This window comes from Ictalurus punctatus, chromosome 23 (assembly GCF_001660625.3).
Source record: "Ictalurus punctatus breed USDA103 chromosome 23, Coco_2.0, whole genome shotgun sequence".
In the NCBI taxonomy this organism is placed as follows: Eukaryota; Metazoa; Chordata; class Actinopteri; order Siluriformes; family Ictaluridae; genus Ictalurus; species Ictalurus punctatus.
Genome location: NC_030438.2, coordinates 5,357,769 through 5,382,967, shown reverse-complemented (window position 1 = coordinate 5,382,967; position 25,199 = coordinate 5,357,769). Strand labels below are relative to the sequence as shown.

At 39.1% G+C, this 25,199-nt stretch overlaps 1 protein-coding gene across 2 annotated transcripts in view; it reads right to left on the bottom strand.

Moving 5' to 3' along the window:
• The window catches only part of vipr1b (vasoactive intestinal peptide receptor 1b), a 63,823-nt gene extending 39,518 nt beyond the window's left edge, over positions 1 to 24,305 (bottom strand). For both annotated transcript variants that reach the window (XR_008393289.1, XM_053674727.1), the window contains exons 1-3: positions 23,879 to 24,305; positions 9,144 to 9,234; positions 6,169 to 6,282 (exon numbers count right to left, since the gene is read on the bottom strand). Coding sequence is in view for 1 of the 2 variants with exons in the window: in XM_053674727.1 (XP_053530702.1) it covers positions 6,169 to 6,282; positions 9,144 to 9,234; positions 23,879 to 23,935 (262 nt within the window). In the remaining variant the exon portion in view is untranslated. The remainder of the gene's footprint in view (positions 1 to 6,168; positions 6,283 to 9,143; positions 9,235 to 23,878) is intronic.
• Between the last annotated feature and the right edge of the window lie 894 nt (positions 24,306 to 25,199).

Below are 25,199 nucleotides of genomic sequence, written 5' to 3'. Positions count from 1 at the left end.
ATATAGTTTAAAATATACCTAAAATATATTTAAAAAATAAAGTCCAAATAAGTACACTTGAAAAATTACACGGAACTTTCACTTTAAGTATATTTTTTAGAAAATATGCTACATTACAATTATTTGAAAGTGTGTTAAAAGTGAAAATAGATAAAAACATGATGTTAATATACTTTTTATATATTTAAAGATGATAAAATTCTTTGTTAGAATATCTGCAATGTACTATTGAAAAAGCAAATATATTTGAAATACAGTAAAGTATTTTTTTTTTTTTTTCACCAGGGTAGATCTCGACTCGAACTCGACAAATGTGGACTCGGACGCAACACTAGCTGTTACTATGGAAACAATAATGTATTAGAACGTTAATATTAACCTGTCGTTCATGTTACAACTGGAATTACTGTCTGAGCCGTGCTGTTATACGAAAATCATGCACACCTACTGACCAATCAGAATCGAACACTCTGTGGTAGAATTACTGTTTTCAAATACAACATGCTGCAGCCTAAATCCGATTTGCTGAAACACAGTACTGTTTATTACACAAAATAGAGCTAGGTAGTTCACTGGATTTGATTATTCCCCTATAACAGCACACCTCATTATGCTTTATTAAGTTTATATTAAACCCTGAATCCCTAATCATGTGGAATACCACTTCACCATATGACAACAATAAATGTACCTTCTTTTTAAACACCAGACACACTCTGACCTTTTATTAAGTGCTGAGTGATGTGTTATCACTCAGTTTCACTGACACTCTAAAATCAATTCAACAAACTCTATAAAGCACTTGAAATTCTCCTCCTCAGTCAAGCGCTTGCTTTGCTTTTCAAACCGTTAAGGACACGGTTCACCCTGAAGGAAGTTCACGGCTCTGATTAACGGGTGAGTCATCCCTTCGCTCCCTTCGTCTTTACCACACTTCAAATCCCGCAAGTCACCAACGACTTTTCAACCTAAAGAGAAGGACCTCACACACACTGCACTGAATTTATCACGTATCTGTCACTTCCGTCAATCCGTCATTTATGATTCAGTACACTGGCTCGGTCTACTCTTAAATGACTCTTAAACACGATCACTGATCCTTAACAAGACAGAATGACATTTCAACAATATTTTTTTCCTCTCTGACCACATATATTACAAATCAATCTTAATAAAAAGATCCTGAGACAAAGTGGAAATTGGGACATAAAATCAATATTAGGATTGCACCAGCCTAATACTGATTATGGTAATAGATTAATAATGACATGCAACACTGGGATCTCTCTCTCTTTTTTTTTTAATCCACTGACTGTGGATAATCTGTGATGTTAACTAACAACTGTTTTGTTTTTATACAAGGTCAGGTCACTGAGTGTCAATTAGAATGACTATTTCCATATTAGACTCATCATTATTTCTCCTTTTGAACATACATGAGCGGGCAAATGTTCACGGTTGGCTAGTGTCGCTGTCATTGACGGGGGGGGTTGGAGCGCATGGCCGGGTTTGTTCTCCTGTCTCCTAGCTACGGATGACTGACACATTGTCGGGAAATTACAAGGTCGAATAGGGTGAGCGCTTTTCTGTTGTGCCACTCAGAAGCCTCAAATACACAGATGTACCACAGATGCTTATATTCCTCCCGGTATTTTCCATGATTTTGACATAATTACAGTCTGGACTATTATATGTTAATCATTTTTAAGAATTAATATATTAATTGAATCCTGATAGTCTATAATTAGCGATCACAATAACTTTAAATGTACAAATTTAAATGTCACGTTCGTATCAGTTACCGGATGATGGAAGCCATTTTCATGGTGTTTCATTCACACAGTGAATTTAACAGGCAGGGCTAATTGGATTATTTTATTTTTAAGAGCAGGTGATTTTGTTGGAACTCTAATACATTAATGGCTCATCAGTGATCGTTGGCACCTGTTAATGGATGTTTATTTCAGCATTACATCAATGCTCTTCATTGGCAGAGATCGAGGATGTACTGCTTTGGATGTATGTACTGAAATAAATGCTTTCTATTTGACCATTTCTGCACCAAGGTCACATGGCTTCTTCATATTAATGCTCAGTAAGTCAAATCAACTTTTATTCTGTCATGTCATATATATTGTCACAAATATCGTTGCTTCACAAGACAATACACAAAAAGTTCATAGAGAGCGATTCCCAAAGTGTTTGGTGCAAACGACCTCAAAAGCGACCCAAGCTTTGACCACCCTAAATTCCATATATACAATTTAGGAATACTAGTACTGCAACATTTGAACATTTTATTATGTTAGGAACGGTATGGGAAACCTAAGTGACTAAAAACCACAGGAATATTCCTAGCATTAGCTTACCAGTCTAGTTGTAAGGGTGAACTTGCATGTCTTGACGCTTTTCAAAAAGGCTGAAAAGGGTGCGTCTCTTTCCGCTGTCACATCCAACTTCAAAATATACATAATCCACACCTGGGTGGTGTGATACGGCCTGACACGATGTAGCGAAGCCTAGTTTGTACATGAGCCTGCCAATCTTATATACACCCAGAGGTTTAAAAAGCCACATCTACTATAGTTGGGACGTCATAGCCAAAGCTTACGTCTCTGTTTGGTTTCCAAGTCGAACAGTATGATGTTTAGCAATTTCATGCACGGCGACATCAAATCCGCTTTAATCCGTTTCGCTTTAAAACTTTTCGCCACGGGCTTGATTGTGCTTTCCGCTGTGTCATGCGCATGCTCAAATTCAAAAGTCTGACCTTAAATTCAAAAGTATTTACCAGTCTAGAAAATCCAGAAGACTTGTACGCAAAACAGACCTTCCCGGTGAGTTTGAAGGCTAGATGAGAGGGGTTTTTTTTTTTTAATTCTGTGTGATAGCGAGGAAGTGTGGTAGTACTCAGCAATGTTGCAACACTAGTGTGTTTACTGAAGGTTGTTGGACAGGAAAATGTGTCCTTTTCATCACTGAATTCCTGTCCTGCTGCGTGAAAAAGATTAGAATAGCACGTACGCGCTTTGTTTAAAGTGCGGCATGAATGAATGCGACGTTCCAAAAATGACAAAATCTGTTTTCATAGTTCGAGCGATATATCTAATATTAATTTGTCAAATAAATGTATAAAAACAAAGAGAGAATGTGAATTTCTCTCACGACCCCATTCGTAAATCAACTGACCCCCACGTGGGGTCACGACCCCTACTGTAGTTTGGAAACCTCGGGGTTAATAGTACAAAAAGTGAAGGACGAGAGCAATTTACTGCAGTTTTAGTAGAATAAACCTACAGGACAGTAACGGCTGTAATGTCTACCAGTCTGAGATGTTGCAATTCCATAGCAGACAGTGACACAGCTGCTCGGATGCTCTTTAGAGTCCGTCTATAAACTGTACCGAGGCTTCCACAAACAGCACAGCTGGGGCTCCAGCTGTCAGAGCCGCAGACTAAACAGAGCCAGTGAGAAGTGTGTCTTTCTCAGTCATCTCGACAACAGCTTGGTTTTAGCTACACGGCCATTGCAAGGTACTATATGAATTACGAGCCTGTGGTAAATCGTCCAACATGAATAGATCGTGTGATGGATTAAAATCGCATGTCACAATGTTCCCAAAGTTAAATCATTTGACCTTCGCTTGTGTTTCTACAGGCTACGGTTTTGTATTTCAGCGACTGTATCCCAAGTTTGTGGAAAATCTCTGCGGTTTCTCCCAGAACGCAGAACTATTTACTGTAGATGTATACCATTACTAGGAAAATAAACACTACTTTAAATAAGCACCACTCCATTTCTACGCTTTTATAGTCTTGTTTTGATTTGCGAAAGAAAAAAAAATGGCACGTCGAATTGCTGCGTTCCTTAAGTGCTGCTCAGCGCTGAAATAAACAGCGGTTCTGTATTGCTATCACATTCCTGCTCTTTTAGAAATCACGCTATTCACACAACCTGAGAGGAACGGGTGATGAATCACTGATCTGTCCATCAGTGGCTGAACGCACTGTAATCAAAACCCAGCAGGATGTCTTCTGAGTCACACTCCAATAAAGACGTGCCACACAGGCGGTCCTGAATGTGGATGGATTTCTGTCTAAAGAAGAGCGATGAGACGCTAGTGACGTGGTAGATAATGCCAGCTCAGAAATAACAAACACAAAGAAACACAGCAAGCACCGTCAAGGCACACACACACACACACACACACACACATTGTTTGTAAGATAATGCAGGTAAGTGAATTCCTACAGTTTACATTTATTTAGCTAGTTAGTCTCTTATAAACAAGATCTTTACTCAGCAAATTTGACATTTCTTCAGTAATGCGCGGAAAATTGAATACCGTGTGGTCTAAAAATCCGAGAGCACTAGTGAAAATGCTTCTACATTAAATTTACAAAATGTTTCATTGCAAATGATATTATCGACAATAACCTGAGAGAAAAATACAATCTTAGAAATGTTTAGACGAATTTCAGAATTTCTTATTATTTGGTACGCCCCTTCTCGCTTTAACGCCACTCGGGCAGAAGTTTGTGCAAAACCTGAAGATTTGTGTTATTTTGCGATGATTCAAATCAAATCCACTGGAGTGTCGTCTGAACACGAGCTTCAACTGAGGAAAATCTGACTTTCAGTACAAACATGGTCAAGAGCATGAATTTGCTTCGATTTAAATAGCAGACTAGAAATAGTGCAGAATCAAGAACAGTGAACATTCAAGATACTTAACATCGACATTTCAGAATTCAGATTTTTCCAAATACTAACTAAAGAGGAGACTTTTGGATAGTACATACGAAATAGTACATATGAAATTAACAACAACAATAAGCAGGAAAATTGGACTTAAAATCCAACGTTGCCAAGGACGGCTTGTATACTATGAAAACCATAAGAAGAAGCAGGTCCACCAGATGGCAACCTTCCCCAGGATACCTGATCATAAAGGTAAAGAAAAATGATTTCCCTCCCACCGCCTCCGTACACTTTCCCATGTCAGACATTAACACTAATTTCACTCTTCACATGGACATGGTACAACCATAGCCCACTTTCAGCTCCACTGTGTAATTTGTCTGTCCTCTTAAACTCAGCGCTTCAGTACTCAGCGTAGCACTTTCTCCGAGTGCCAGTATGCTATGGATATGCGTCATTCCCTGTACCAGATGCTCATCTCGACGTATTCCTCTATACGAGCGTTCTTTTAGGAATCATGAACTTTTCATGAAAGACAAATGACCAAAGAAACAGTATGAGGTTCTTGTGAATTAACTTTCTGAATTCACCTACAGTACTGACCTCTTTCTGGTGCATCGAAAAAGCGTTTCACTACAGCTTTTCGTACTGTAATAAGTCATGGGGATTGAGAGAACCAACAAGGCAAAAAAAAAAAAAAATGAAAAGAATCAAAACGCATACTCAGTTCACTCATATGTTTACAAACCCGGATTTTTCTAATGCATAAAAACTCCATCTGGTTAAGGCTATTACAGTAAATAGCCCTCTTGTCGACTTTCTGTTTACATCATCCCTTTTACACGGCCTCATGACATAAACAAGAAATGAAACTCTGAGGAACTGAACAGGTCTGTGATCTGAATTTTAACACGATCTTACAAATAATCTCAAAAATCTTCTACTCTCAAGCCTGATACAAAACGCTAATGGTTACAAGAGCATCAAATACATATCGCTGATCTTCCATTTTCCATTTGATGGGAGTGTGTATGTTGATAGCAAGCTAATGTTAGATTTGCAGTCCATTTTCAGACCCAAAACCCCATTACAGTAAACGGTTAGCTTCAGGTTTGAGGTATAAAAACACTGCAATAGCTAATAGCTAACAGAAACAATTCGACTTGAAATCCCCACATGGCATTACGGAGATTTCTTGCCACGCCAATATCTGCCAGCAGTCATTAGAGCTCAGCTGACAAAACAGCCTCTTTTAAATGTTTGTTATATAATAAACCACGTGTGGAATCTCAAACTGGATTTAGAAAAAACACATTCCTACGAGTCTAAACTTTGTTCTCAGACGCAGTTCTGTCACCTGAAAGGACTGTTCTAAAACCCAGTGGAACAAACTGTTCATATTTTCATTTTAGTTTGAAGTCCACCCCAATGGCATTCAGTTCGTCATGAAATCCTTTCGTGCCTCACCTCCATTGTGCTGCTCGCTGAGATACCTGAAGTAGTTTGGACATGGAATTACCACCAGTTCTCCGACTTTGGCTGTCGGCCAGCAGGCGATTCTGTCCCACATTCCTTTGCAGCCTGGCAACAGAAGGAGGATTTACCACTCAATTACAACGCATCTTAATGTCTCGAATGTGCATTTCACTGCTGTTTTTCCAGCATAACACACACGATGAAGAGGAACAGGTGTTTCACATGACTTCATTTACTTATACAAGACCTAACTGATAAAAGATATTGATATGTCTCCAGCTGTTAAAAAAAATGTCCCTATACAATAGATGTGATTATCACTTAAATATTTTATTTATTTTATTTTTTTAAAGTATTTTGTTGATATGCACTACTCCAAAGCCTCTTCTACTAACAGTTTGAAATTCAAACAACAAAGTGAACTGTCTGGTCACATTTAATTTTACAACTACCTCAGGTAGTCTTACATCATGTTTGATCGGACAGTTATCTCACCATTGACACCGCATTTATGAGGTTTTTTTTTTTTTTTTTTTTTAAATTTATCCCCAATAAAGTCCTTACTCCAGTGGTTCTCATATATTCGCATCTGGCTGTGACTTCCCTAACATCTCAAAACCCCTCAATTTAGGACTCCTAAAAATCCTAAATCATACAGTGCAGGTGGTAAAGATTTTGTAATATTTTTTTCCTGTAATTTTCTGTGATATCTTTAGACTAGGTCATCATATGGTAAAAACAGGAACAGGTATAAAGGAACACCATTATAACCTGTTGGGTTTTTTTTGTTGTTGTTTTTTGTCCATATTGCTCCATTAGATATTTTTCTTTCTGTCTTATCTCATTTTTAAAACCTTATTGTGAATATTCTACATTTAGTTAAGTCTTAATGTAGACCTTTAGCCTGCGCTGTATACCGGCACAGTAATAATAACATTAGAAACAGAAATGAAATAAAATATTAAAGACTTTTTTGTGGTCGTCTTCTATGACATGTTAATATTGTGCTGTGTAGACAATTAACAACCAAATATACATTGCCCTCCACTAATATTGGCACCCTTGGTGAATATGAGCAAAGAAGGTTGTGGAAAAACTGTCTTTATTGTTTAACCTTTTGATGTTTTTTTCCAAAAATTCACAAAAATACACTCTACCTCCCTTTGCCAAGATTACAGCTCTGAGTCTTCTCCTATAATGCCTGATGAGGTTGGCGAATACATGGCGAGGGATCTGAGACCGTTCCTCCATACAGAATCTCTCCAGATCCTTCAAATTTCGAGGTCCACGCTGGTGGACTCTCCTCTTCAGTTCACCACACAGGTTTTCTATGGGTTTCAGGTCAGGGGACTGGGATGGTCCTGGCAGGACCTTTTTTTTGTGGTCAGTGAAGCATTTTTGTGTTGATTTTGATGTATGTTTTGGATCATTGTCCTGCTGGAAGATCCAACCATGTCCCATTTCAATCTTTCTGGCAGAGGCAGTCAGATATTCATTTAATATCTGTTGATATTTGATGGAGTCCATGATGCCATGTATCTTAACAAAACATCCAGTTCCTCTGGCAGAAAAACAGACCCAAAACATTAAAGAGCCTCCACCAAATTTAACCGTGGGCATGACGTACTTTTCCATATGGCTACCTCTCTGTGTGTGCCAAAACCACCTCTGGTGTTTACTCCCAAAAAGCTCTATTTTGGTTTCATCTGACCGTATAACCCGTAGGCTATTTTCTTGAAACCCTTCCAAACAACTTGTGGTGATGTAGGTGATTTCGGATTGTGGTTTTGGAGACTTTCTGACCCCAAGACACAACTAACTTCTGCAATTCTCCAGCTGTGATCCTTGGAGATTTTTTGGCCACTCGAACCGTCCTCTTCACAGTGCGTTGAGACAGTATAGACACACGTCCAATTCCAGATTGATTCATAACATTTCCAGTTGACTGGAACTTCTTAATTATTGCCCTGATTGTGGAAATGGGCATTTTCAATGCTTGTGCTATATTCTTATAGACACTTCCCATTTTGTGAAGCTCAACAACCTTTTGTCGCACATCGCAGCTATATTCCTTGGTCTTACCCATTGTTATGAATGACTAAGGGAATTTGGCCTATGTGTTACCTCATATTTATACCCCGTGAAACTGTTCCTAGTCATGGGGATATACTTCAAATATATTTTTCTCATATGAATTCCTAGGGAAGCCAATAATTGTTGCACACCTATATTATCAAGGATTTTTTTTATAAACCTGTGTTGTGTTTGCAATTGTTTGATATCCATGAGAGCAGAGTATTTTTGAGAATTTTTTTTAACAAAATATCAAAAGGTCAAACAATAAAAAAATTTTCACAGCCTTCTTTGCTCATATTTATCAACGGTGCCAATATCCGTGGAGGGCACTGTAGCTTATAGTGCAATTGTAGTAAAAGGGTCATTTCTACAACTGAGGGTGAAAATCTGGTATTTCCTACCAGTGCACAGCAAACATTACTTTGGAAGTGTGCCTTGCAGGAAGGTATACTCTTTTGTGATGACTCCTGCGAGTCTCAAGGCAGTCTGTTACAGAACCGGAAATACATAGCTATCTCTTCAAACCACTCAGTGGGATGAGTGTGGACTTTGAGTCCTCCTACTCCTCTTGTTATCTTCCTACAATGCGAACATGACTTTCACTTCAGAGAAATGGAATTCACACTGGTTTGTCATAGCAAAGAATGAGTCACAGGAGGACAAATCATTTCAGAGCTCAAAGAAAGTTCTAGATAACCATTGGTATGAACTTTCAGAAGCCCTTGAAGCTGGCTTTGTGCAGGAAAGGGTGGGGAAAAAAAGCTTTTCATTCACCATCGGGCACTGCGTCAGAGGCTTGAAAGGAAAATGCCCACAGACTATTACAATGTTGAAAACGTAAAGCTATCGACTAGGATGACCTTCAGCATCCCAGGTTTTATAAACTTTACCTGAAGTTATATTGGCAGCAGTTCGGTTTTCACATTGCTCCTGCTCCAACTTGATTTCCTTTACCACGTCACACATCTGGATTGCACTGCTCTGTGTGAGAAACAACAGGAGAATATACTGTAAGGCTTCAGCATACGGCACTGAAAACACCTTTGCATTTAATCTGTAGTATCTTTATGTGGCGCAATAAAATGCAGCTGTATCCAACGTGTTTCAAAGTTAGAAGGACACAACCTGATAGCGTTCAAAATAATGCATAAAAGCTGAATGAAAGCATATGCGTGATATTGTGCAGTGCACTCTAATAAACAGCTTTGTTCACCACCCACTTCATCTTCATTTCTCTCCCTACAGTCATTTAATGCTTTTTCAAAGTGGCCTGCTAAAGTTTCACATGTTGAATGTAAAATCAGCACACTGCTATGCTTTAGGAGGCGTTTTGACACAATTCGGTCTTCCTATAGTCACAGAATGAGGGATGAAATGCAGCAAGATAATATAATGCTGTAAACAAGTGAAGACCAGTGAAAGGAATGATCAGCGATGACAAACGCATAGTGACAGTCACTGGCCCAAAGACTGAATGTCAAAGAGGAGGCGAAAGACCGAGAAAAAAAAACAAGTCATGAATGTCAGTGAAGACGATGTTTAAAAGAAAGAAGAGTGGGAATTCACTGGGGGGAGCAAGAGAGAGAGAGAGAGAGATAGTTTACTGTAGGAACACATATATTTACATTTACTGCATTTGGCAGATACCCACATCCAGAGTGACTTGCATTCTTCACATTTATACAATTGAGCAGTTGAGAGTTAAGGGCCTTGCACAAGGGCCCAGCAGTGGCAATGTTGGGATTTGAACTCACAACCATCCAATCAATAGTCCAACATCTTAACCACTGAGCTACCACTGCCCCGTATACATATGTGTCATTATTTTTTTGAGAAGGGTAACTAGCTCTTTCCGATCACACAACAAGGGAAAGCCAGACAGCCAAACTATCACTCATGCAACACGACAGAACAGCTGCACATGCTTGGAGGAGACCCTAACTGACCTCTGCAGAACACATGACCTCACAAGCTCCTGGGACTAGTTAGTGTCGCTCAGATCTACAGTCGATCGACGAAGGCTATGCCTACCACCAAGAGAGCATTGTCAATTATACTCTCTTGGCCTTCGTACAAACTCCAGCCTGTAATGCTTGGTGAACTCCAACTGTTTCCGAGCCCGTGACTGGTTCAGAAAAATGATCCCTGGTCCTCTTGAACCGAACTCTTGGACACACTGTGTATCAAAGCTGCACGAACACTAACGTAATTGGTTCAACTTGTTCTATTACGTCCTGTTTCTACATGCCAAGGTAAGGGTTATTATGGTAACTATTTGATAGGACTTGAGCACTGTAATTAGCTCTTCTTTTGTGTTCAGAGTGTAGCTCCACAGTGTCATGCCAGGCACCCAAAAAGCGCTGTTCTTTTTGGCTAACTTGAGACGCCGGAGTGCTGTAACTGTGTACGCCGTAGCCCCATTTTTCAGGCGTTCAAAAAACAAATGTCAGAACGTTGTGGCCACGTGTTCCAAACATGTGGAGCCAGTGTAAAGATTTATAATAAACTGTCTTATTCCAAGCCAACAAAACAAATGTATTCTTCATCTCATGTGTGTTTACATTATATAAGACGTGTAGACAATCAATCATTACGTTTTTGTTTGTTTTGATCTTTAAAACATAAAATATTGACACACACAGTGTACAATACAAGCCACCAATTGTACTGCCAAACTGTTCTGCCATATATGGCTCTACGTTTAATTTACTGTAGTATTCATAGAGAACTCTCAAACACTCAGGGTTAGGGTATAGTTAGGGTATAGTATACTCAGGGTTAGGGTATAGTTAAAACACTTTTACTATAGATCATTAGATAATGATAGGTTTTTAACACATCTAAAAAATATAGATTTTTAAAATATAAAAAAAACCTTGTTGTGATTTAAAAATTTAAATGAGCACCATGTTCGGTCTCACTATGGCAGCTGCCATAAAGTAGATCATGCAAGGTTACGATTTTGACACAATTTGTCATCCATCAGCCAGTGTGTTCTTGCCTTTACAGACTGTTAGCTCTCTCGCAATAAGGGAAGCGTAACTAGTGGGTGAGAAATGGCAAAAGGTGACAGTGAAAGTACTGGTATGCATACACCGATCAGCCATAACATTAAAACCACCTGCCTCATATTGTGTAGGTCCACCTTGTGCCACCAAAACAGCGCTGACCCGTCGAGGCATGGACTCCGCAAGACCTCTGAAGGCGTGCTGTGGTATCTGGCATTAAGACATTAGTAACAGATCCTTTAAGTCCTGTAAGTTGCGGAGTGGGGCCTCCATGGATCGCATGTGTTTGTCCAACACATCCCACAGATGCTTGATCTGATTGAGATCTGGGGAATTTGGAGGCCAAGTCAAGACCTTGAACTCACTCATGTCATGTTCCTCAAACCATTCCTGAACAATTTTTGCAGTGTGGCAAGGCGCATTATCACACTGAAAGAAGCCAAAGCCATTAGGAAATACCGATGCCATGAAGGGGTGCACTTTATTTGCAACAATATTTAGGTAGGTGGAACATGCCAAAGTAACATTCATATGAATGCCAGGACCTGGGGTTTTCAAGCAGAACATTTCCCAGAGAATCACACTGCTGCTGATGTTCACATGCTCACTGTAGGCACTTTCAATGGTGAACAGGGTTCAGCATGGGCACTCACTGGTCTGTGGCGACACAGCCACAATTCTGACACCTTTCTATCATAGCCAACATGAAATTTTTCACCATTTTGTGCAACAGTAACTCTTCTGTGGGATGCGCAATTCTCTGACCCAGTCATCTAACCATCACAGTTTGGTCCTTGACAAAGTCGCTCAGATCCTTACTTGTACTATGCTTCTGTATCACATGTAGCAGACATCTGCTGAATGAATAAACATGAATGTAAATACCAGTGAGTTCCTGTTAATGACCTTTATCCTCCTACTTATGACCTCTGCTCATGGACTTCTAAACAGCACTTTCAACAATACACTTATTTCTGATGAATTATCAGAATCAGACTAGCACATGAATACACTTCCCAAAGCAGTCACGCTCCATACAGTGCTTCCTCTCATCACAATACCTTACGATTAATCCATTTTCTCTCCTTCAGCCATGGTGCCTTGTGAGCGGAACACATCGGCTCAGAGAGGATATTTGCTGATGCGTACCTGATAATGCTCCTACTCGTTTGTGTTTATAGTCCAGTAATTTGCTGGGATTTATTTATGTAAATCAAAGCGGTATGTGTATAGTAATACAAGCCTTATGTTTTCGCATACGCTCCTCATGTGGTCCAGGTCATTTCTAAACACGGCGTCTTATAATCCGACTCTTAGGACACTGGAGGCTTTGAGATGCATCTTGAAAGTTCTGGAGCTGGAAAAGTTGGTGCACTGCAAATGAAAACATTCATTTTACAGCTCTCTTTGGCCTTGCTTTTCGATTTACTCTGCACAAGAAATACACAAGTGCTGTAGGATGACTCAGCGTGCTGGACGTTGCTTTTCTGTCTCCACTAACACACACACACACAGCGTTTTTTGTTTCTTTGCCATAGAGCCTTCCATTTACAAGCTCATCGCTCACCAAGTCACTTAATATGCTGCAGTCAGAAGAATCAGACGCCATCATTCATCCTGTGGCTCTATTCTCTGAAGACTGGCCGGCGGTCATGAAGGCACTAATTAATTATTGCAAAAGGCGGTTCACAAACACTATTTCTAAACAAAACACTTTAGCCCTGCAAATTAAGCACTGAGTCACTTTAAAATTGGATAAATGCATGTGAACAAAGCGTTGAAGAATGACTCCGAAGGTTATTCAGAACATAGGCCATTTTTGTATGAGCGCTTAACATTAATGGAACATTGTTTACTTACTTATCTAACCGAGAACATCAAATCTCATCTCAGAGTCATCAAAAGCCCAAATGCATATCTATATTGCACTTCAATATTGTTTCTAACACGCCGTCCGTTTACAGCCCCTCGTGGTATATCGAGATTTAAGTGTGCATCACCTACAGTCGGCTCCGGAATTATTGGCAAATGTGGTTAAAACTGTTCTGAATCTTCACCAAAGGTCACTGAAGTAGCCTCCTGCAGCAGGAACAGATTTCAACCTTGACAGCAAGAACAATAATCAGCAAAGTAAGCAGTTATTTATTTCACTGGAACTATTCGTGTCGTCGTCATGCTAATACGTGAGCGTGCTAATAAACAAATAGGAAATGAAATTTCTGTCCTATAGATTTACGAGTTGGACTATATATAAATAAATTATTCCGAATATCTTCGGTTTTTGCTTATTTTCTGGTTTGAAAAGGATGCAATGCCTTATGGGTATGTTCTGCTCCTGAAGTCAAGAGTCATGACTTGATCTTTCTATCTCTCTCTCTCTCTTTCTCTCTCTCATCTGGGGGTGTTTTTTGAACTACTCATTAAAAAAACATAAGATCCAAGAGTGAGTCAATAGAAGAGAGCAGTTCTGGTTTTCGTCAACTCAGAGAAAAGGTGCTAGACTGGAACTTTCAAGTGCAAACGCTTGTCATGTAATTGTTCATCTTAAGTGTATGTTATCTGTACATTACATTGGATATTTAGACCATAAGGAGCATAGTTGTGCACAGTTGGGGATAAATTTACATTTCTTTACATTACATTACATGACCAAAAACATACCTCTACTACAGTATATTTTTCAGTATCATCTGATGTCATCATAGCACAAAGTGTGTTCACGCCAGTTATGCGTCCAACATTGAAAAAGTGCTTAGCTTTATACCTTTGCCAGAATGGATGGACTTATATCTGAGATCTATATTCATCTTCTCATGGTTCCACAGCCCTTTCTTTACTCTATCAGTGTTAGAATATCTTTTTAGCACAATATCTTTAAGTAGAAATTGAAAAGGTGGCACTTTCTGTACTGATAGAGACGACCGTTTCACCTCTCTACTCTGAAAGCTCCAGTACTTGGTACAGTGGAACAATCTAACATAGTATTAAGATGTCTTGGGGAACTCATGGACAAGCGTGCTTTGAAAACATAATGCTAGATAACAATACAGTAGATTTGAGCACTTATATGCTGATCTCACCGCGTTTACATTGCTCAAATTATTGAAGTGTTACGTTGTTTTTGATTTGGACCAGATAATTATCTTTAAACATTAAGATCAGACATTCTGAATCAGCAAATACAATCACAGAGTTTATTAACAAGTAATGACTGTGCACTTAATGATTATTACTACAATTATTTAGCTTAGTATTACTACTCAAAGGCATTCATCCCTTTCATTATCTTTTTGAAATGAAAAGTTACGGCTCTGCTGTCAGTCATATAATCAAAATATTTATAGGTTTTTACATTTGCCTATAAAAATATTAATATTAATATAAAGTGCGGGCTGTGTTTACTGAAGCTGAGAGAATGCTACCGTAGCCCAAGATCTGCATGCATGAATGCAGAGGAGAGTGATAAACCTGATGAAGCTGACGTTCCTGAAGCAAAGCTCAGACCAAGCCAATTAAAGTGCGTGGGCAGGAGGAAGAGGAGGAGGAGTGAGAAACGCTGCCTCGGTCCACTCCTTTATCTTTGAGGCTTCATTTAACTGATGTAGAGTCACTTTGCCTCGTTTGGCTCTGGCAGTTTGACAGACTTGAGCGAGAGAGAGAGAGGGAGAGTGCACGTGTCCCCACAAGAGTCATGAAGTCCTGCAGTCTCTGAGAAGCCTACGGTGCTTTCTTTTTTAATCACAAAGTTATTTGACCTTAGGGAAGACATATGTCATCCAGATGTCATTCTGCAGTTTCTCCAACTGCTAAAATTGCAGAAGCTGATCGTGCAATTAGGCATTTTATGCTTTATTCGGAGCTTCTGTATGTTGAAAATGTACAATCTCTGCTTAAAAGGGGTATATACTCTATATAGAGAAACAATAATATAAAATTAAAAACTTTCTGTAACGAAAAAAAATGTTTTAAATAATTAAATCAGCATTAGGTTTTACAGTCAGAGTTTTTTTTTTACGAAAAAGCCTTTTGCTGCCCCTGTCCCAACTTTTTTGAGACGTGTTGCGGCTGTCAAATTCAAAATGACCTCATTTTTTCCTTAAAATGGTACCGTTCCCCAGTTTAAACATTTGGTATGTTTTCTATGTTCCATTGGGAATAACATATGGGTTTATGAGATTTGCGAATCATCGCGTTCTATTTTTATTTACATTTATTTACATTTCATACAGCATCCCAACTTTTTTGGAATTGGGGTTGTAGTTTTCAGCGCATTCGCAGAATTCAGAAACTATAAAGTTTATTAGTAAAGCTCTGCTTTGGTTATTCTAAGAGCCACTGTTTACCCTTAAGCGTGACCTTTAACCCTCAGACCTGTGCTTGGATTCTTTCTCACCTGTAAGTCACTTTAACCTTTAATCATTCAGGAGCATTGACTACATCTATTACTGCATTCAGCTTACCACATACACGTCCGTAATGTTTTTTTTTTTTTTTTTTACAAAACCGAATACTGACAATTATAAGTTTATAAGTAATTAAAGTATTTTTTATTATTCCAGAAAGCAAAGCAGCCTTGATGACTTCGTAAGTAAATCATACCGTGCTGTGTTGATGTAAAGTCCATGTATAGGATGGTTCCTTAACACAGACCTTTAAGATTACACCATGCAGCTGTTTAACCACCCTTCACACTAGGCCAGACGAGGGCAATTAGTGAGGAGGGGGTTGTAATGTAACGAGAGTGACGGTAGAGAGAGAGAGAGAGAGAGAGAGAGAGAGAGAGAGAGAGGAGGTAATTTTGGAGGAAGACCACCTGGATGCAACTTATATGTCAGGCAGCACAACCAAAAAGTTTGGGACTGTTGTTTTCCCTTATTTAAACAAGTCACAAGGCAAAGTATATCAACTGAAGGAATGCTGAACACTTAGGAAGGCGCTATTCACTTTCTTCCTCATACATGAGCACACAGACACGTGCATGGTTAGTGTTTGACAGGTGAGAGAGTACTGCCATCCATCCAGCCCAGAGAGCACATCCCATTTTAGATTTACCAGCTGAGGTTATATATCTCACCAAGTTCAGTAAAATGTCCATTGCTGAACATGACTTAAAGACCAAATTCCTCTGTCCTCTAACTCAATTAAAATGATTGATTTTCTTTTATTACAGTTTCAAACTGGACCATTACAGAGAGACACGTTATGTCTGTACGTCAGTAAAAGTGAGCCAGAATCCAACATACATATGAACCTACGAGGTTGACATTAAGTGTCCTGCTCAAGGGTGCAACAAAAAGAAATAACCATTTCTTAGTTTAATTTAGGATGAAATGACTCACCGTAATAACCCACTCACTATTCAAATTATTAAGGGAATTCCCAAAGCAGAAATATCGTGAATCAGATATTAAAGTCAGTTGTTCTGCTATGAGGTGAGTTTTCACATGGGCGCAGCCTCACAATTAGAAGAGTGTGAGTAATAATCATTATAGTGAATATCACTTCCTTTGGGAGGAAGCTGCTGAGGTAAGCAGACAATTTTCAGGAATTTTCAGAACAGCATTGAGACAGCTGCTGTATAAGGCTGTGCAAAGTTCGCTTTATTGAAGGGGGAAAGCATTGCATCAGAGACAGGGGTGCCTCGCGATGCAAAAATGTGATGACGTGTATTAATTATGCATTAATTATTATTTTTTGAACACCAGTGGTTCCAATCTGTGCATCCAATAGAGTTTAATGTATAGAGAGTACGCTAGTCACATGAGCATCTTTTTTCGTGGAGAGCCTGTGCTTTTACCTGAAATTATCTATACTTGTTAAGTGACCAGCAGCTCCGGACCACGACGACCGACACACATTATAGGTTATACGGTTACACGACCACATGAGAAAGAGGCGTGAAATACGGCCATTTTAACCGACTTTGGAGTTTTATTTTGAGTTCAAATGATGCCATGGGTGTTGCTGCAGCACTCATATAGTTTATTCGATTAAATTTTGGGGAGAATTTACCAATTTATTTATTTCGTTTTAACATATGGTGCATATGTAGTACATTTTGTTCGGTTTTTTGCAATGTTTGATTTATTTAGTTTTATACCGACAAAAATGCACCGTGTTTTGCATTGGTTATGATTCAGAAATAAAAAAGGAGTCACTTTTCTTCATTAAAATTTGGTTCAAAATTTTCAGAGAATTGAACTGATTCATGGAGCCAGTATCGCGAATCGAATCAAATCGTGACTGGAGTGTATCGTCACAACCCTAGTCAGTGATGGTTTGAGAAATATGATCTCAACATCATTTATTCCATTTATTCAGATTTTATCAGCCATTTCCAACATCATCTTGTCAATCTGTTTCTAGTATAATAGTGGCTCTCTTTTCAAGGAGATAGAAGCCTGGTCTTGTAGAACTGAAAATAACTGTTCAAGAGTGTTACCAAGATGGCCACCGAGTGGACAGACTTTACTAGAACAGCTTTATAGTTCACAGTGAAGACAGCTTCATGAAAATACAAACCCTGCAGTAGTGTAAATGTACTCCTTATGTTTTTTTCATTTGGTATAAATACCCGTGCATGGGCCACACAGATGACAGCCATTCAGAAACTGCTGCTGTTTCTAAAGACGGTGTGAAATGTCCAGAATGGGCAAATGAGGAGTCTAGTGGAAATGAATGAACACAGCTGGCCTATGAACACAGACATGCAAATCTCTTGGGTTAAGCAGATTAATTATGGAAAGTGTAGCTTTCTGTGTCAGTTTCAGCTTTGTCAATTACCGGGATCTGTCATTTAAAAAATCTCCATCTTTTCTTCACAACATTTATAACCAGGAACTGCCCCAACACACCAACCAGCCTAATTTTCTGATTCTATTACAGTGTGCTAAATGTTCTGTGGTCATAAACTGACTTTCATGAAGGACAGAAGACTAACATACATTATACACAGACAAAGATGAGGTATAGTCCCAAGAGTTCGTCTAAAATTGCCAGTAAGAATACACAGTATTAAAAAAAAGGTTGTTTTTTTACGCATTATCAGCAGTGGAATTTGCTTAGAAAGTTCACCTTCTCTATAACAAGGCATTGTACACTGATCAGCCATAACATTAAAACCATATGCCTAATATTGAGTAGGTCCGCCTTGGGCCACCAAATCAGCTTTGACCTGTCAAGGCATGGACTCCACAAGACCTCTGAAGGTGTGCTGTTGTATCTGGCACCAAGACGTTAGCAGCAGATCCTTTTGTGAGGTGGGGCCTGTTTTTGACACTACATACCAGGAAGACCGCACAAAACGTGTCATTTTGGAGATGCTCTGACCCAGTCATCTAGCCATCACAATATAGCCCTTGTCTCTCATATCCTTACACTTGCCCATATTTAACAACTGACTGTTCACTTGCTGCCAGATATATCCCATACAACATAATAAACAAATTTACTATCAAATCCCTACATCTTTGCATTTAAGGACTTGGTCATCATCCACTCTCAGATTGCTTTATTAAAGGTGAGTGCACTTGCTTGTTACTACCGTGAGCCCAGATTTGATTGTAGGCTTCATATCAGACAGTGTTATTATCAGCTATAACAACAACAAAAAAAAAAACAACATATGCTCTGTTCTACAAATGCCTTATAAGGGTGACCCAGTTAGATCTGCATAGGAATTTATCATGAACACATTTCTTGAAGTTTAACCAAAATGTTTTAACTGGCAGTGTGGTGTGGTACATGTCATGCCTCATTGATCCTGGTCATTAACATGTTTCCCCAATTAGAAATCACTTAAAGTGATCAGGGAGCACACATTAACTCAGAAGCAAGTCAGGCTCAAGGACACACGGTCATCCCACATTTAAAATGTAGCTCAGCTCCTCACATACTCACATCTGGACAGTCAAGGGATGTAGGATGATAATTATCTGCACTGAGAGCTGCACTGAGAGCTGCACTGAGAGGAGCATTCATCAGCAGTTTATACACCTAAAAACTAGAATATTATAATTGCGATGTTACCTAACTGCTTTCTCCACTCCCCATGGCCCCGATAATGATCCAGTAGTGTAACAATGGCGAAAGAGGAATCAGGAGGAAGAACTAATATAGAGTATGATATGGCAACATGCGGTACAATCAATGTGGTTCATATGATCACGCTGTGCTGAATCTGCAACTCCAGGACTTCCATCAGTCTCTGGCCACTATTTGTGTTGCAGTAACAATTCATAAAGCAATCACAGGATTGAGAACACCGCCAATGGTTTTGTGAGGTAACGACCAGCACATGCTTTATTAATGCATGAGGGATTGCTACACACTAACAAGTTTGAAGCACAAGCTTAAAGTTCACAAAGGCAAACATCTATATCCTGGGCAGATTAAGAGTTAAGGGTTTTGCTCAAAGGCCCAGCAGTGCCTTTCTGGCAGTCATGGGACTTGAAGTAACAATAGACCTGAGTGAATGGAAAGCTTCACTCATACAGACACCTTATTTATTTTATTGACATAACTATTCAATATTGGCAATTATTTTAGTGTAGTTTTATAACCCCCCCCCCCCCACCCACCCACCCACCCCCACCCCCAACGTCTCTCTCTTAATCAGAGTAAAGAGCTGCCAAACAGGAATGATTGTGATTACGCATAGTAGGACATACAATGCCTGAGTAAGTAAAGTCTGCTCTATTACTATAATTAAAAAATATGAGAAATTGCACCTTCTCCTGCTACTGATTGAACTGAGTGCTGCTATTTAATTCATGAATATTTTATAATGTGTTTAATTTAGTGTTCAAGCACTCACCGGAGCACATTCTGACTCCGTAACTTGTATTTGTAAAATGAACTACTGTTAATTACTGTGTTGTACCACAGAGGTGATGAAATCTTGATTCTGATTGGCTGACAGACGTTCTGAGGTGCGCAATTATTTTTCAGTAAATGCACAGCTAAAGTAGTTCCAGTCAAGTTGACTGAAATAACGGAAAAATTTGCCTATTGTCCACCACAGCACACAGAGCTAGCAGCAAACAAAACGACAGAAAATTTTGATCTTACACAAATAAGTAAGCAAAAATTGATGACGGGCCGTTGACTTGTTAGAAAAATAATACGCCTGAAGTGGTAATGCAGCCATGAGGTGAAGCGGAGGCTTGAGATGGGATGCGTAGTAAATTTGTTCCAAACACAGGAGCATTTTAAGGACAAAAACCTGGCTAATGTTGTTATGAAGGCATGATGCTAAACTCCTAAATATCTTACAACCTTCTGATCACTAGTAGAGGAGCTTAACCACTTAACTATCAGCCCTAATGGGTTATATGCCTGTCCTGTACTCTACATGCATTCAGTATAGAAACACCAATTAGGAAGTAATGCACTCAAAGAGCTTTCATTCAGCGTGTAATAGCCTGGTGCTGACCTCTGACCTTTCTTTCACGTAATACCTTTCGGATTCCAGCAAAACAAATCACAAAACAGCAGCGGTAGCTACTTTGTCATTCTCATACTCATCCAGATACTGTGTACAGAAGTAAGTGTGTATGTGTGAGGTCTTATAAACACAGACAGCAGAAAAGCAGTAAGCCTATTCTCAAAGCACTGCATGCGAGAGGAGGGGGTGCACGCTGAGTAGGAGGCCAATACATCTGCACAATCGCTCACATCTACAGGCAATTTAAAGAAACTCATCCTCTCGAGGCGGAAAGTCAGACAAACAGACAGTAACCAGAGCTCACGGACAATTACACTACTGGAATATTTTACTTAGATGCTGCCTGACTAAACAAAATGGTCTAAGGGTTTTTCGTTAATTGTCTAATCAGTTGCTTTTTTTTTTTAAATTCTCAAAAGACTTACTATCACAGAAAAACAACATCCAATATTGAAAAGTCACAATTCGCTGACCATTAGCTCTTTACACTTGTAAAGTGGATGACATTAAGTGTTGGATATTACTGCAGGGACAATGCAAGTATTCAATTATTTAGTTAGGAGAGCTCTGCATTTTTTCTGAGCCCTTAAAGGGCTAAAAACTAGCTTTGATGGATTTTAGCGTATCATTACAAATGCATCTATTCTCTAATTGCATTGTGGTTGTGAGATAGTTTGCCACATTTATTTTCTTTTTGTAATTACAACAAAAATCGGTGCGGTAAAGAAGTCATACAGGCTTATCCTTGCTCAGAACATACATGTCCTCGGAGTTGGCTTTTGTGTCATCTTCTTCATTCAACATTTTTTAGGTCACTACACTGGTCGATGTATTTCTGCCTTCGGTGTCAATCGTTATATTAAACGTCGGTTCGCCCAGGGTGAACGCCGTTTTAGACAGATGGCACCCACGGCACCTAGATAGGCTATATGTCCAATACAGATTCATTGTAAAAATGTTGTGTGGTAGTGTACTATGGGTTTGTTTAGGGCTTCATCATTTTGCATTCTGTAGCCTTTTCAGTGGATAATTAGGAGTTAGTGCATGAGATAGCTCTTTACACCAACTGCAAACCAACTCACTCATACATTATAGCTGACATATATGCACCGTGCACTGTGGGAAATACACACAGTCCCAAAATTAGCATGACTGAGGTGTGAGTAAGGAAACTAACTTTGCCCAGATTAGCAAAGCTTATTCAGCTCTAAAGAAATACCACCACGCGCAAAACAGCTTCATTTCAAAACCAGCATGCTTGTTTTTAAACGATCGGGATTCAGAGCGTGCTCCGATCTGAAATGCAAATCTCTGTCAAGATCCTATCGGTCTAAAAGCAAGACCTGTCAAGAGGGTCTCACCTTGGGAAAGAGACATCTGAGAGCAGCTTATGAAAAGATTTCAGCCCTCTTTGTGTAGAGACTGACTCATAGTCAGTTTTACCAATATTTTTCCCTATATTTACGCATTTTTCCATTATAGGATATCGGTTTTGTAATACCGGATCCACCGATAAATGGCGCCATCTTGTGGCCGTTTTGAGAATTGTGCGCAGGACCGCCAATGCAGCAATATATTTGTTTTTTGTTTATTCGTATGTGCTATATTTGTTTACCTGTTTGTGTACCTCATCAAAGCTTTTATTAAAAAAAAGAAGACATTTTTGCACTCTTTCAGACCCCTCTAATTATTGGTGTATAAATAAGAGTTGTTTTGTTTTGTATGCAAGGCAAGGAGGACCTGAAATTGACAACATTGTTATAAATAAAACGGTTTGCTCAGTTCAGTGTTGTTGTTATCACTGTGTCAAAAACAGAAGTAAAACAATAAATAAATATCGGTTCTGCATATCAGTTATCGGGCACATGGACATGTTATCGGTATCTGTTAGAAAAAAAAATCAATATCGGTCGACCTCTACTCTTGTATATTAAATGTCTCAGATCTTTGAGAATGTTTCAAGATCTTTGATCTTTGAGGGGGGGGGGGGGGAAGACAGAGAAAAAAAAGCAACATGTTTTGGTCAAACCCGTCACTCTAACCTTAACTTCGCCTGTCAGAATGATTTAAACACTTTCAGGCTCGATTCTGCAGGATCACATTCAATCTAGCACTTCGAACCGCATAATTGATTGAGAACAAATTGCACTTCGATTCAAGATGGGCAGTTACTGTGGCTTTTTTTTTTCTGCTGCTCTCTAACTCTATAAATCACAGACATTTCCTGAAAACAAACCCCTGTAGATGGTGACTGTATCACCATAATACATTTAGACGGATCATTTGCAGCAATATATCAGTATTTTAAATGTGCAGTATGGCAATGAGACAAGAAACTATTGATAGATTGTCCAGACACACCTCTGTACATCGCAGTTCATTAACATGTAGTCTAAATTGTAAATTACGAAGCAGAAGTGCATTCGTTATTAACTCGTTAGAGCTTTGTATAACCTATATGAACAAATGATAAATTCTGTTGATATAGAAACTGAAAGCCATAATAAATTTTGTGCTTTTGTATTAAATATGTTTAGGTTCCTCTGAATACATGTACTCTCTGGGTTTAAAAGTTGAAATAGATTCACACAGTGTGTGTGTGGGTTTTTAGACATGGGGTGGCAAAGAAGGAGGGCAAAGGACACATTAAAGCGGGTGTCACCACCCAAATTCTACTGGTTTTGTGGTTTAAAATGAATAGCATAAGTGTACTGGCTTCAGAACTGTTCTATAGATCTTAATACTAAAGGCATTTGGAAAACAAAAACAAAACTAAAAAGCTACTACAATGATTTAAATCAATAATTCATATATAAGCGTAGGAGTGGTAAATAGGGGTATCATGAGATATTTCAGGGGTGGCAGTTGCCAGGCTGTGCCAACAACTGGACTCTGTTCAAACAGGACTAAAATACAAATTCGAAATTTTCCAAATGCCCAAATGATTCAGTTATTAGTTTATTAGGCTTCAACATAGCTAAGGCTAGCCATACACAACACCATTTTGTAGAACTACGAACTGCCTGTCATAATAAGCAGGCTGCAAATGGGCTTTTAATATATAAGTCGATTTAAATATATATAAATAAAAATATCAACACCATTATTAGATAGGTCAAGATATTATTGATACAAACACAAGCATCAGAAGTTGAATGTGAGAAGAACTTACGGTAGAGAGAAAGAAGCTCAGACTTGACACAAACATCACAAATCTTAAAGCATCCATGACCGGTGAGCGGGTTTTTTTCCCCCTCCCCTTTTCTTTTCAAGTATTCAATTCTATTAAAAAATAAAATTACAACCAATAAAAAGTTTCCTCGTCGACTTTTCTCAGAAAACCGTTGGGCGTCAGTTTATTCTCCTCGCGCGCTTACAGGGAGCAGAGGAACTTCAGAGCGTGCGCGCAGCATCAACACGGCGCTGTTTCAACTCTGCCAGTTGCTCACTTGTGTGGCATTTTCATAGGCTGGCCAGGGCGCGAGCTGACATCTCAGCGGCCAATCAGAGGACGGCATTAGGAGCGTCGCGTGCGTTCGAAAGCGAGCGCTTGATCGCAGTTCCAGCTCGCGTCACTCCGCTTTCTTTATTCGTGTAGCCTTGGCACTGTTCTGTGTCAGCCGCCATGTTAATGTCAGCGACTAATATGATGGTAGAGTAAAGAATTCAGGTGCCTTGGGCATCAAGGTTTCGGTTCTTTAGTCCACTGCAAGGTTAAACTGTGGGGGAGAAAAAGGTGTGCAAGAAAATAGGTGTTCCAAGATCTACTTTCTTCTTCTTTTCTTTCTTTCTTTTTTTATTTTATTTTAAATAATAAGTGTGATAATCTACGTAGATGTCACAGCACTCCTTTGTTCACATTCAGGTGTAAGAAAAAAAAAAAGAAGTGTTTTTTTAGGATCCACTTTGAGCCAGACAGTCAGTACGTTTACATGGACAACAATAATCCGATATTAACCTGATTAAGACAATACTCGGATTAAGAATCTAGCATGTAAACAGCGATTATTGATGACCTTAATCCGACTAAAGTCATACTCGAAGTAAACACAAATCGAATTAAGACGTGTGGAGTATTCCTGTTTTAGTCGCGTTATCGACGTGGATTACAGACATGTACACACCTTAATCACACTACTAACACCGTGTGGGAGTTTTCACAGCATTTTGTGATAGGACACGTACACACACGGCAGCGCTCAACCGTTTGACGGCACACAAGAGAGCACGGCTGCGTCCGAAACCGCGTACATTTCATTTGTAATTTTATGAAAGCTTCAAGTGCAGTTAACTATTTGTCATGCTATACGATTTGTGTCCGAAACCACATACTTACCTACTAAGTGAAATACATGTATATGATGTATGATGTACAGATATAATCTATACATTATACCTATACATGTAAAGATATAATCTATAGGCTACTTAAGACCGCACTGATACCTCATTGGCTAATTTGTGTAGCAATAAGGTTAAGTACTATGAAACAA